This window comes from Lampetra fluviatilis, chromosome 65, assembly GCF_964198595.1.
Source record: "Lampetra fluviatilis chromosome 65, kcLamFluv1.1, whole genome shotgun sequence".
Taxonomy (NCBI): Eukaryota; Metazoa; Chordata; class Hyperoartia; order Petromyzontiformes; family Petromyzontidae; genus Lampetra; species Lampetra fluviatilis.
Window position 1 is genome coordinate 6784917 of NC_136339.1, and position 13992 is coordinate 6798908.

Consider the following 13992-nt stretch of genomic DNA (forward strand, 5'->3'; position numbering starts at 1 on the left):
CAGCAGCAGCAACAACAGCAACAACAATAACAGCAGCAACAGCAACAACAACAGCAGCAACAACAACAGCAACAACAACAGCAGCAACAACAACAGCAATAACAGCAGCAACAGCAACAACAACAACAGCAACAACAACAGCAACAACAACAACAGCAACAGCAGCAACAACAATAACAGCAGCAACAGCAACAACAACAACAGCAACAACAACAGCAATAACAACAGCAGCAACAACAACAGCAATAACAACAGCAGCAACAGCAACAACAGCAACAACAACAGCAACAACAACAGCAACAACAACAGCAATAACAACAGCAACAACAGCAGCAACAACAACAGCTGGAGGCGGTCGTCATTGCCGGGTAGACCCCAGCGGGCGTTCCCAGAAACGGCGGTGACATCACGCGGAACTCGGCCCCGCAGACTCGCGCAGCTCAGCGACCTCCACTCGTTCGAGACGTCGCTCCAGCTGCTGCTCCAGCTGCTGCTCCAGCTGCTGCTCCAGCTGCTGCTCCAGCTGCTGCTCCAGCTGCTGCTCCAGCTGCTGCTCCAGCTGCTGCTCCAGCTGCTGCTCCAGCTGCTGCTCCAGCTGCTGCTCCAGCTGCTGCTCCAGCTGCTGCTCCAGCTGCTGCTCCAGCTGCTGCTCCAGCTGCTGCTCCAGCTGCTGCTCCAGCTGCTGCTCCAGCTGCTGCTCCAGCTGCTGCTCCAGCTGCTGCTCCAGCTGCTGCTCCAGCTGCTGCTCCAGCTGCTGCTCCAGCTGCTGCTCCAGCTGCTGCTCCAGCTGCTGCTCGTCTCGACCGACGGACGTCTCGCGTTCGTCTCGAGATCGTCTCGCGATCATGCAGTCGAGCCGCCCACAGGAGGGGGGGCAGCAGCAGCCGCTGCCCTTGGACAGGGCTCTGGGCGCGCTGCTGCTGCTGCACGGCAGCGGCTGCGCGATGCCGCTCTCCGGCCTCGCCTCCGCGCTGGGACTCGCGGACTCGGCGTTGCTGGCGACGCTGCGCTCCAAGCCGGAGGCGTTCGCCATCGTGGAGCGCAGCAGCAGCCTGAGCGGGGGCAGCAGCAGCAGCCTGAGTGGCGGGGGGCAGCAGCAGCAGAAGGAGCAGCTGCCCCCCGCCGCCCAGGGCGTGAGTCTCGACTGGAGGGTGCTGGCCGTGAGCGCGCTCCGCGTGTGCCCCCGGTACCGGGATCGAACCGGCTGCCCGGAGGGCGACGGCTGCGCAAAGCTGCACGTGTGCCGCCGCTTCGTGCTGGGCTCCTGCAAGTTCGGGTAAAGTAGAACTCGGCGTGCCGTGGGGGTCTCCTCCGTCTGGGCCCCCCATTCGGGTACAAGGGCCTCCCCCACTGAACGTCGGGCGAACGTACGGTGTTGCTGTTCACACGCAACGTGTTGAGTTTGTGCAATGTTAGTCTATGGGCAGTGTTAGTCTATGGGCAGTGTTAGTCTATGGGCAGTGCTAGTCTATGGGCAATGCTAGTCTATGGGCAATGTTATTCCCGCTTAGCACGTAGTCGGCTTTGGTGACCACAATTGCCGCGCAATAAAGTTGTTTTTGGGTTAGTTCGCATAAGTACAAACGTGTCGTAAAAGCCGCCACCACCCGACGCAGCCAATGAGTAAGCTTTGTCACGTCAACAGAACGTGCTAATGAGTTACTCCTTCCGCGCAGGTGTGTTGGAGAGTACACCTGCAACATCTACAACTTGAGCACGTGACCCAACCCAAACACAACTCTATGATGGCTCTCTATTCCCGTTCATGCTCTTGTTGTTGTTGTGTGCACAGTGCCGGCCCGAGCCTCTTGGGGGCCCTAAGCAGAATTTGATTTGGGGGCCCCCCTCCCACCACGCAGACTCATCTGTGCTAGAAGATTATTGACACAAATGTCACACTATAATGTTATAGCGAATATTATAAACGAATACAGTGAGGTTATGTATTAATAAAAAATAAAAACAACACTTAAAATACTTCACTCTTTTATTAAAACTTCTGAATACAAACGGTCACAAAAAACATATTAAATAAATTATTTGCAAATGTGCATTAAATGTGCAATCTTTTAAATAAAACCAAAATAGACAAACATTAATCTAATCAAAAATAGAATGTTACAAAAAAAAAGATACTTAAATAATGAAAGCAAACATAAGAACAGCAAGGGTTCAACAATGTCAACTGTACAACAATGACCTCAAAATCGTTCCTTCCTAGCTTTTCTGGAGGCAAAGTCACTAATGACATCATTGTATGGTATTGCTTGGCCAACTTTGTTATTAATACTAATGACTGCAAGTCCACTTAGTCTTTCCTGGGCCATTGATGATCTCAAATATGTTTTTATCAATTTGAGCTTGGAAAAAAAAACGATTCGGGGGCCCCCTGGTGGCCAGGGGGCCCCAAGCAGCCGCTTAGTTCGCTTATGCCTCGGGCCGGCCCTGTGTGTGCACCCTGCTATTCTCCTCTGTGAAACACTCACGTCGCTCCCGCGCGACAGGCATGTGTGTGTATCACCAGTCACCACACGACAGGCATGTGTGTGTATCACCACACGACATGTATGTGCGTGACACCGCGTGACGTATGCATGCGTGTGTGTATGGGGAGTGGTAGTGCAGCGGTTAGCGCTACGCTGCGCTACAAACCAGGCGACCCGGGTTCGATTCCCGCTCACGGCCAACATCAGTGACGATTATCTGAACCGATCCTGAGCCTCCCCTAGGTCGACTCAGCCTCAAATGAGTACCCGGTGCGATGTGTAAACATCGCCACTGGGGAGACAAAGGCGGCCGGCCGTGGTGTTGGCCACCCACCCCCTCGTGTGCCGTGCCGGCCTTCACAGGTGCTCGCTAACAGCACTTGCCCCTACAGTCTGTTGAGGCTACACGGGGGATCTTTGTGTGTGCGACACCGCCACGCAGGTCCGACTGCAAGTTATCCCACGACTTCCGGGATGGCCACAACCGAGATCTCTGCTACAAAAGCGGGGTCGAGAGCTTGCCCTTTGACCCCATGCAAACGCTGCTCCTCCAGAATGACCCCACGCTCCTACCCCAGGTACTGGACCCACTCCCACCCACCGCATCGTTCACTCATTACCGCCACTGCTTCTGCTGCTGCATCGGTCTAATCGTCACGTCCTACAATGTAATGTCCTGTGTTCCTCTCTCTCTCTGTGTAAGCCACGTCCCATGATATATTCACTCAGCAACTTGGCATCAAACGCTCCCAGTCGCAATCCAGATGCTTTTGTCGCTTAATTCGCTGGCTTCTTGCGGTGCTTCTCATGTTTAGATCATGTCGATTATGTTAAGCCATTTCGTTGAGCCGTCATTTGGGGCCGAGCCGCTGATGAAGAATAAGCTAATGGCTCTGTGGGCTTTCTCTGGTAAGATAAAAATAGTTTCGTTTTATTTGTATTTTTTGTAAGTGGTTTGTTTACCTTTCGTAGACTCTGCACTCCCATCGTGTTATTTGTATTGCTTCATTAGCTCATCGCATTCCTCCAATCTAAATAAATATTCTGATTCTGATTTGAATGTTCCCAAGGGAAGTCACATTCATACTCCCAGATCTTGCCATCTCACCGCACGATGTCTACGGGGCTGTCTGCCGCGCAGATTTGCAAGACCTACAAGGTGCTGGACGCTCCGGGCGAGTGCAAGTACGGCAGCAAGTGCGCCAGGCTGCACCTGTGCAGGCCCTTCGTGCTGGGAGTTTGTAAATTCGGGGACAAGTGCCGACGCAGCCACGGGCTGAGCGACGCGGCGCTGCGCCGGCAGCTGAAGCAGCAGGGCACGTACGCGTGGTCCGACGCCGAGCTGCTCAGCCTGCTGCGCAGGAGGGAGCAGATTCACGCCGCGGCCGCCGCGGCCGCGGGCGGCGCGGACGCGGCGGACGACGCGGCGGACGACGGGGCGACGAAGGCGCCGCTCGGCTTCGCCGCCCGCGGACGGAAGGCCGGAGGGAGCGGCGGCGGTGAGGCCCCCCGCGATCGGCCGGCGCCATGGCGCCACGGCGCGGTTGATCCTTGGGCGGCGTGGGGACGGTCCGGGGACGCTCCGGGGACGGTAGGGGACGGTAGAGGACGGTAGGGGACGCTCCGGGGACGCTCCGGGGACGGTAGGGGACGGTAGGGGACGGTCCGGTCGAGTCTCCCGCGGCCATCCGCCGTGGCCTCCCCGCGTGCGTCGCCGGCTCGCTCGCTCAGAATGAGGCCGCAGGGCGGCACGGAGCCAGGCTCCCAATCCGGGTGTCCGACCCAACCCCGGCGACCCCGCCGGGCTGTCAGCGTCGTTGGTAGAGCGCGGTTTGAGCTATGGGAGAGGGGAGCCGGAACGCCCGGAGGAAATCCACGCAGAACGGGGGTAGAGAGAAGACACGGCACACTCATCCACGCACTCGCTCGCTCGCTCACACTCTTGCATTCCAGAAGAGTGTTTGTACACGTGGGAGTATCCCGTAGCCTTGGCAGGAGAGCTGCACGCGTGGGAGTGGAGGGCACTGGGTTAGCTGGGTTATCTTTCTGAATGTTTCAAACCCCATTTATTTACTTATTTATTCCAGACGGCTGGCCAGCTGGCGCGGCAGGTCGCGACGGGGAGGGAGACATCTGCTTCTACCACCTCCTCTCCAAGTGCCACTACAAAGGTCGGTGTCGGTTCACCGTCGTCGCGGGCGGCCACGACCTGCGAGCGGCCGCTAACACCGCGACGAGCCGGCGCGCGCGCCACGAGCGTGACGCTTCTCCGTGTCGCGCGTGATGCAGAGCGCTGCCTCAAGAGCCACGCGGCGCTGCCGTACCGGTGGCAGGAGCGCCCCCACGGTGGCGGCGCGTGGCAGGATCTGCCCGACCCCGAGGCGATGGAGCGGCACTACTGCGACCCGGCCAGCGTCAGGTGCCGTCGTCCCCCGCCTCTCGCGAACGGCGCCGTGCCACGGTGCCGGGGGCCGTTGCCCGAAACGTCGCCGGATTATGTTTCTTGTACGTTCAAGGCCGCGCGGCGTTGTTGGCGAGCGCCGCGCCGCGCCGAGTTTCGTCGCGTGAGGAGCCTTAACACGTCAACATGTAGACTACGTGTATCTTTCGCGCCGTACGTAGCCAAGCGTGCTAATCGGACGTGTGGGGGAAGGACAACAAAAAGCACTTCAGAATAGGTGAACTCCTTTTTAGGTTTTATCTTTGAGCCAGTGGGGCCCGGCTATCGTACATGGGAGGCCATGGAGCTCGGCTCGCAGACGGAGAGGCCACCAGGCCACGGGGGCACCGGGAGCACTCACAGACAGAGAGGCCTTCAGGCCACGGGGGCACCGCGAGCACTCACAGACAGAGAGGCCACCAGGCCACGGGGGCACCGGGAGCACTCACAGACAGAGAGGCCACCAGGCCACGGGGGCACCGCGAGCACTCACAGACAGAGAGGCCACCAGGCCACGGGGGCACCGGGAGCACTCACAGACAGAGAGGCCACCAGGCCACGGGGGCACCGCGAGCACTCACAGACAGAGAGGCCACCAGGCCACGGGGGCACCGGGAGCACTCACAGACAGAGAGGCCACCAGGCCACGGGGGCACCGCGAGCACTCACAGACAGAGAGGCCACCAGGCCACGGGGGCACCGCGAGCACTCACAGACAGAGAGGCCACCAGGCCACGGGGGCACCGCGAGCACTCCGGGGGCACCGCGAGCACTCACAGACAGAGAGGCCACCAGGCCACGGGGGCACCGCGAGCACTCACAGACAGAGAGGCCACCAGGCCACGGGGGCACCGGGAGCGCTCACAGACAGAGAGGCCACCAGGCCACGGGGGCACCGCGAGCACTCACAGACAGAGAGGCCACCAGGCCACGGGGGCACCGCGAGCACTCACAGACAGAGAGGCCACCAGGCCACGGGGGCACCGGGAGCGCTCACGCCGCGTCCGTCGCTCGGCGCGAGCCCCGAGGCACAGAGCGTCGGGCGGGCAGCGGCACAAACGGCACCGTTATGGCAGCGAAAAGTCTCGAACGTCTCCGCGTCACTCCCCCGCGTCCGCTGTGCGCAGCCACGACTCGGTGGACTTCATGCACATGAAGTCGGTGCACGGCACGGTGAGGCGCCTCTCGACGGCCAACGCCGTCGCCATGCCGGACAACTTCCTGCTGACCACGCGGTGGTCGTGGTACTGGCAGGAATGCGTCGGCACGTGGATCAAGTTCGGAGACGAGGTGGGCGCAGCCGTCGCCACCACCACCACCGGCACCACCACCACCACCACTGTCACCTCCACTGCCACCACCGCCGGCACCACCACCACCACCACTGTCACCTCCACTGCCGCCACCGCCGGCACCACCACCACCACCACTGTCACCTCCACTGCCGCCACCGCCAGCACCACCGGCACCACCGGCACCACCACCACCACTGTCACCTCCACTGCCGCCACCACCGGCACCACCATCACCACCACCGCCACTGCCATCTGGCATCATACCTCTGGGCTAGATAAAATAAGTACCGCCTCGTTCAAAGGTCAACCGCGTTGTGCCCTACGGATGGGCACAAGTACACGGCGAGGGATGTAAACACAATCGAGCTGTAGAGCGAGTTCCTGCCGCTCCAGGGACCATCGAGCCACCGGTGCTCATGTCCCTCGTGAAGCCCCGTCATAGGAACGTGGAATTTCTGCGGTCGCTGGCCATGCGGGGCTGTGCGAGGGAGACGGGCGCCGGTGGGAAGCTCGCTCCGACGGAGTTTGTCCTGCGCTGTGTCCATGCGCAGGCCACGACCAACGACAAGGCCAATGCCTCTTCGCTCGACCTGGAGAAGGCCTACCACGAGGACAAGGAGGGCTCCTTCAAGTTCACTGCCGGCCGCTTCTCGTACCGCCTCGACTTTAAAGGTTTGGTCGACTTTCTAATCCGGAGCGGTTCGTAACGACGTCAAATGTCGCCACCGCCGCACAGTGTCCGCTCATCGCTCGCAGCCAGAGCGAGAGAGAGAGAGGGGGGGGCGGCTTAGGGTGGTGTGGCCACCCGGGAGACACGTGGCTCGGGGGAGCGACTCGGAGTGGGCTGCACATTTACTTACCAGACCCAGAATGTTATCCGTCATGAATGTTGCGAACCGTGTCAGTGGACAACGTTGTCATGTCAACACAATTGGGGAGCTCACGGCCACCAGCTCCAATGACGATTATCTGAACCGGTCCCAGGCCTCCTCCAGGTCGACTCGGCCTAAAATGAGTACCTGGTGCGGTGTGTAAACATCGCCACTAGGAGGGAGACAAAGGCGGCCGGGCATGGTGCTGTGTACCAGTGCCGACCCTAATAGGTGCTGCTCGTTAACAGCACTTGCCCCAACAGTGTGTGTAAGGGTACCCGGGGGATCTTTGTCTCTGTAAGCATGTGGAGGTGTTTACACTCGCGGCGCACTTGACCTGGGTGGTGCGTCTCGCGGCAGACATGACGCAGACCAACCTGGAGGTGGGCACGAGGAGGAGCGTGAGGAGGAGGCCGCTGCTCGTGACGGCGCGGGATGTGGAGGCGGCCCGCGGGCGGTGAGCACTCGGCTCGCTCCGTCCATCCATCTGTCACTTAAACAAAACGAAGCTGTTATTGATTTATTTACCAGACAAAGTCCACTGAGCTGTATAGCTCTGTTTCCGGAACGACCCGGGCCACAAATGGCAGCTCAACGGCGTGGCTTATCATAGTGTGTGGACTTTATAGCGGCAGAAAAATACTCTGAATGCACGTCGATTCTAAATGCGGAGGGTAAAACCGGAGGACCCGGAGAAAAAGCCACGTGACCACCACGGGGAGAACAGGCAAACTCAAGATATAGAGGGGTCCGGGTCGGGCTCGAACACACGACCTGCTGCATACCAGGCGAGGTAGTTAACATCCCATAGCCACTGGGGCGCTCGCGGTCTTGCGCGCTGGCTATTTACTTGTTTTGGCGTCGAGCTCGGGACCCTCGTCGACGTGGGCGCATTTCACGGACGTCTCCGTCCCCCCCCCCGCGCGTGACACCTCCCCTCCCGCCAGGCATGGGAGCCTGCACCGGATCGGCGTGGGCAGCGCTCCGGCTCACTGGGACCGCGCCTCTCTCTCCGACGTCGACATCTCGGTAAACGCAAACGGCCTCCGCCGGCGAGCTGTGGAGTGCGGTGCCCACGCAGTGGCAACAGCCCCTCCCCTGTGTTCCCTTGTGCACGCCGGTGCACGCGCACGCGTGCGTGCATTGTAAACGACGCTGGCCACCCACCCCCACGTGTGCCGTGCTGACCTTCGTAGATGCTCGCTCAAGGTTATATGGGGGGGATCTTTATCTTTGTTGTATCCCCATGTGTGGGGAGCGGTGGCGCAGTGGTAGCACGCTGCTCTAGCGATCCGGTGACGATCACCTGATCCGGCCCTGGGGGCCTAGCCACCGGCACAACAGCTGATGGCCACGAACCAGTCGTCATTAATGACCGTGGAGCACAGCTGCTGCGATCTTGGCAGACGAGGAGTTTGTCAAATAACCTCCGTTGTTGGCGTGTGCGTTGCCTCCCCCCTCCAGTTTGTGGAGCTCGTGAACACGACGTCGGAGTACAACGAGGTGGCGACCCTGTTCAAGAACACGCTAGGTCAGCCCTCCATCAATATCCTCAACGTCAAGAGAGTCCAGAACCTGGAGTTGTGGGATGCTTTCCAGAGGTGAGTTCTTCGAAGCTTGCGGGGTGTAAATTAAAAAAATACAATAAAAGGATTCGAAATCGAATTTTGGGTGGGATCGCCGCGAGTAAAATGCCACCGTGTGTCGTACGCCCTCCTCCACCCGACACGGCCAGTTAATAAAGTTGTCACGTGCCGAACGAACGAGTCATCCGCTTCGGAGAGCCACTCGCGGTGCTGAAGAGCGTCCCGCTCACGGTTAAGCACCGAGTTGTTAAACTGCCGGCCAGGAAGCGCGAGTGGATGCGCAAGAAGAACGGTGGCGTCGAGGTGGAGGAGCGGAAGCTGTTCCACGGCACGCGGCCCGAGCACGTGGCCCCCATCTGCCAGCAGAACATCGACTGGCGCTTGCGCGGAGCTCACGGAACGCGCTTCGGCGAAGGTAGCGCTCTCCCGTCTCCAACGCACAGACTGCCGTACGGTTCTTGTACCACGCTGGTCTACAGAGTGAGAGTGAGTGGAGTTTGTGTGATCTCCCCCTGTTCTACAGAGTGAGTGAGTGGAGTTTGTGTGTTCTCCCCCTGTTCTACAGAGTGAGTGAGTGGAGTTTGTGTGATCTCCCCCTGTTCTACAGTGAGAGTGGAGTTTGTGTGATCTCCCCCTGTTCTATAGAGTGAGTGAGTGAGCGCGGTTCGTATGATCTCTGCCTGTTCTGTAGAGAATGAGTGAGTGGAGGTTGTATTTCCTCTCTTGCCTCAGGGCTCCCCGGGTTCCCCCCAACACAGCCCCCTGCTCCCGACAGAGAGACCTCAGCGTGTGAGTCTCCCGTGTAAGCAACGTTCCGTTCCCATCGGGTGCCCCCCCCCCACCCTCCACCCTCCTCTCTCGCAGGGAGCTATTTCGCACGCGACGCTTCCTACTCCCACGCCTACTCCCACAAGGGCCGCAAGGGAACGGCCCCTGCCAGCGCGGCAATGTTCCTGGCCCGGGTGCTGGTGGGCCGCTACACTCGCGGCGTGGCCGGCTACGTGTGGCCCCCCGCCATCAAAGCTTCCCCTTCGACGTCGGCTGGGCAGCCGGCCCCGGAGGTTTTCTACGACAGCTGCGTGAACACCGAGATCGATCCCAGCATCTTCGTGGTGTTTGAAAGAGACCAGATCTACCCAGAGTATGTCATCGAATACCAGTTTTAGGGTTAGAGGAGGAACCCAGCTGGATGCGTCACGTTGAGGGTCCAAACGTCGCCATGGAAGCGGATAACCACCTTTGAACCAACGTTGGTTCAACGTAGACGTATAACTGGAAACTGTTGGACCAACGTTCCGTGTGTATTGGGGGAAGGCTGCCTGTGCACCACGAGGCTGTGTTGACACGGGCCTGAGGAAACTGCTTTAAGGTCGTGATCCACTTGGGCAATTTCAGGCCAATTATTGCCGGCAATAGTCACCGACAGTGGTTGTCGCAGCAGCGTTTCCCACTGTAAAAGTCTAATTTCCCCCCCCCCGCTCCCTCAAAATGTGAATAACTCCGATTCCAGCTGCCCCCTAGTCAGCAACCGGGCGGCATCTCCCAATCAGATTGCAGACAGAGGTCACATGACTGCCTGACGAGTTACGCTGAAAAAAATGGTGGCTTCCCGTATGGGTGGGATCGAGATGGATGGACTAGACTTGACCCAACTCTATCAACTCGTGACTAATATTAGGACTTACCCCATCTCTACCAACTCGTGACTAGTACTGGGCCTTGCCCCATCTCTACCAACTCGTGACTAGTACTGGGCCTTACCCCATCTCTACCAACTCGTGACTAGTACTGGGCCTTACCCCATCTCTACCAACTCGTGACTAGTACTGGGCCTTGCCCCATCTCTACCAACTCGTGACTAGTACTGGGCCTTGCCCCATCTCTACCAACTCGTGCCTAGTACTGGGCCTTACCCCATCTCTACCAACTCGTGACTAGTACTGGGCCTTGCCCCATCTCTACCAACTCGTGACTAGTACTGGGCCTTACCCCATCTCTACCAACTCGTGACTAGTACTGGGCCTTGCCCCATCTCTACCAACTCGTGACTAGTACTGGGCCTTGCCCCATCTCTACCAACTCGTGACTAGTACTGGGCCTTGCCCCATCTCTACCAACTCGTGACTAGTACTGGGCCTTGCCCCATCTCTAAGTAACTAGTGACTCATGATTGTTTACAACTCTCTACAGCCACTTCTTTGACCGCGCAGAACTCTTGTCAAAACATCACGAAAAACACATTGATTTACGTCAGACACTGCACATTAATACAGTACGTTTCAGGTGACGTACGTGCTTTTAAAGGCATGGCACAGGTACCCTTGTGTTTTGTTGAATATTTAGCAGTTAAGCTTGATTTATGCACTCTGAGGGCTTGAAAGGCTTTGATATGGAACACAGCTCGGCTCTGCCTTGTGCAAGGCTCCGAATATCTTGCTCAGAGATTAACACTCTCACATCTTCACTTGACACGTGGTGTTCACACAATCTGTTTTCGAAATAACGCGGTTCTTCTATTAGGGAACGCAACGCAGTGCAGGTTCATTAATTATAATTTCATTTGACTTTCGCGTAATTCATGCTAATTTCCAATGCTGTACATGATATATAAGTGCAGTAGGCACCCATTTTAACATGGAACGTGCCCATCGTAACACGAGAGGCACTTGTTTTTACACGATAGGCGCCCGTTATAACACGGGACTGCTACAAGACGGACTTCGCTCGCAACGGACGACGAGTCGGCACGTGATCTCGAGCACGCTTCGGCGCGGGCGTTGAGCGATGTGCGGCCCACGTGAACGCGAGGTGAACGGGGGGCGCCTCCCGCTCCGCTCCGTGTGGCTATCGGCGTGCCTTGCGGGATGATGGGCCGGGTTTTGCCGGTCACCGACTCGCGAACTGCGCGCTTCGTTCCCAAGCGCCGTGGAGACCGTGAACCGTGAGGCTCGTGAAACGTTCATAGAACGCTGCCGGAGGTGGGTAAAGTGCGTCGAACCGAATGTGGCTCGCGTGCGATGCGTCTATTGGGAGAGGGCATATTGTGCAATAATAAACATTCATTACCACCCCTCTGTGGTCTCGCCTCCAATACTCCGAGGCCCATCCCCGGACTCCCTCGATGACTGTCCCAGAGGGCTCAGCAGTCCCACCCGTGTGGCTCACACAGCCCCACCCGTGTGGCTCACACAGCCCCACCCGTGTGGCTCACACAGCCCCACCCGTGTGTGAGGCTCACACAGCCCCACCCGTGAGTCAGGCTCACACAGCCCCACCCGTGAGTGAGGCTCACACAGCCCCACCCGTGAGTGAGGCTCACACAGCCCCACCCGTGAGTGAGGCTCACACAGCCCCACCCGTGAGTGAGGCTCACACAGCCCCACCCGTGTGGCTCACACAGCCCCACCCGTGAGTGAGGCTCACACAGCCCAACCCGTGAGTGAGGCTCACACAGCCCCACCCGTGAGTGAGGCTCACACAGCCCCACCCGTGAGTGAGGCTCACACAGCCCCACCCGTGTGGCTCACACAGCCCCACCCGTGAGTGAGGCTCACACAGCCCAACCCGTGAGTGAGGCTCACACAGCCCCACCCGTGAGTGAGGCTCACACAGCCCCACCCGTGAGTGAGGCTCACACAGCCCCACCCGTGAGTGAGGCTCACACAGCCCCACCCGCGTGTGGCTCACACAGCCCCACCCACGTGTGTGGCTCACACAGCCCCACCCGTGAGTGAGGCTCACACAGCCCCACCCGTGAGTGAGGCTCACACAGCCCCACCCGTGTGTGGCTCACACAGCCCCACCCACGTGTGTGGCTCACACAGCCCCACCCGTGAGTGAGGCTCACACAGCCCCACCCGTGAGTGAGGCTCACACAGCCCCACCCGTGAGTGAGGCTCACACAGCCCCACCCGTGTGTGGCTCACACAGCCCCACCCACGTGTGTGGCTCACACAGCCCCACCCGTGAGTGAGGCTCACACAGCCCCACCCGTGAGTGAGGCTCACACAGCCCCACCCGTGAGTGAGGCTCACACAGCCCCACCCGTGTGTGGCTCACACAGCCCCACCCACGTGTGTGGCTCACACAGCCCCACCCGTGAGTGAGGCTCACACAGCCCCACCCGTGAGTGAGGCTCACACAGCCCCACCCGTGAGTGAGGCTCACACAGCCCCACCCGTGAGTGAGGCTCACACAGCCCCACCCGTGAGTGAGGCTCACACAGCCCCACCCGTGAGTGAGGCTCACACAGCCCCACCCGTGAGTGAGGCTCACAGCCCCACCCGTGAGTGAAGTGGAGGTGGCCTCACCTGTTGACCAAATGACCCTGCGTGGTCCCCCTCCTCCTGGTGGCCTCGCTCCACCGCCCGCCCGCCCACCCACCAACCCACCCACTCACCCACCCACCCACCAACCCACCCACTCACCCACTCACCAACCCACCAACCCACCCACTCACCCACCCACTCACCCACCCACTCACCCACCCACTCACCCACCCACTCACCCACCCACCCACTCACCCACCCACCCACTCACCCACCCACCAACCCAGGGCCCCCTTAAGGGCCCATCCACGGCCTCACCCGATCCCGGGGTGTTCCACCCACCCCTCTAACGCCCATTTCTGGAATCCCCTATCCGCTCATCTGCCGCTTGGTTCCCCACTGCATTTCCCTGATAGACCAAAACACGCAGACAGCGGCGCTTCCTCTCTTTGTCAAGGAACATGAACCATCGCGCTTTCAGATGCGCTTCTGCAGACGTCTGGAGCGTTCTTCCGATCTAAAACTATTTAAACTACATTATTTTTATTTTACCAGGTAGGGCCCACTGAGATGTACAGCTCTGTTCTAGGAACCACGCGGGCCACAAATGGCAGCTCAACGGAGTCACTTATTGTCGTGTGGGAACTTATAGTAGCAGCCACATTCTCTAATCGCTTGTTGCTTATTTTAATTGTGGAAGGAAAACCCGGAGGACCCGGAGAAAAATGCACGCGACCATGGGGAGAGAGAGAGACACGCAAACTCCAAATGTACAGCAGCAGCAGGCGTCGTCAGGGTCTGGATGGAACCCCCGACCTCCTGCACACCAGGCGATGGAGTTAACATCTACTAGCCACCGTGATGATGATGACAGAGAGACGCAAACTCCAAATGTACAGCAGCAGCAGGCGTCATCAGGGTCGGGATGGAACCCACGACCTCCTGCACACCAGGCGATGGAGTCAACATCTCTCCACCGCGTCGTCTCACATTTGCAAGCCACTGGGCGCTCTGCAATTCTACATCGAGATTGACAACTCATTTC

The 13992-nt window shown here is 59.0% G+C and overlaps 1 protein-coding gene across 1 annotated transcript; it reads left to right on the forward strand.

Moving 5' to 3' along the window:
- Window positions 1-845: 845 nt before the first annotated feature.
- On the forward strand, window positions 846-10828 carry LOC144952005 (protein mono-ADP-ribosyltransferase PARP12-like). Its single transcript, XM_078882387.1, has 12 exons — window positions 846-1276; window positions 2929-3064; window positions 3628-3985; window positions 4574-4657; window positions 4776-4905; window positions 6054-6216; window positions 6773-6893; window positions 7454-7550; window positions 8041-8122; window positions 8558-8694; window positions 8943-9094; window positions 9544-10828. Exons 1-12 carry the CDS (start codon window positions 846-848, stop codon window positions 9843-9845), a joined length of 2193 nt encoding a protein of 730 aa, XP_078738513.1. The 3' UTR covers window positions 9846-10828.
- The last annotated feature ends 3164 nt before the right edge of the window (window positions 10829-13992 follow it).

Bases quoted from the DNA above. Each gene is read 5' to 3' on its own strand.
- LOC144952005 (XM_078882387.1), top strand. From the start codon at position 846: ATGCAGTCGAGCCGCCCACAGGAGGGGGGGCAGCAGCAGCCGCTGCCC. The intron at 8,123-8,557 runs GTAAACGCAAAC...TCCCCCCTCCAG, and splicing joins TCTCCGACGTCGACATCTCG to TTTGTGGAGCTCGTGAACAC. The intron at 8,695-8,942 runs GTGAGTTCTTCG...ACTGCCGGCCAG, and splicing joins TTGTGGGATGCTTTCCAGAG to GAAGCGCGAGTGGATGCGCA.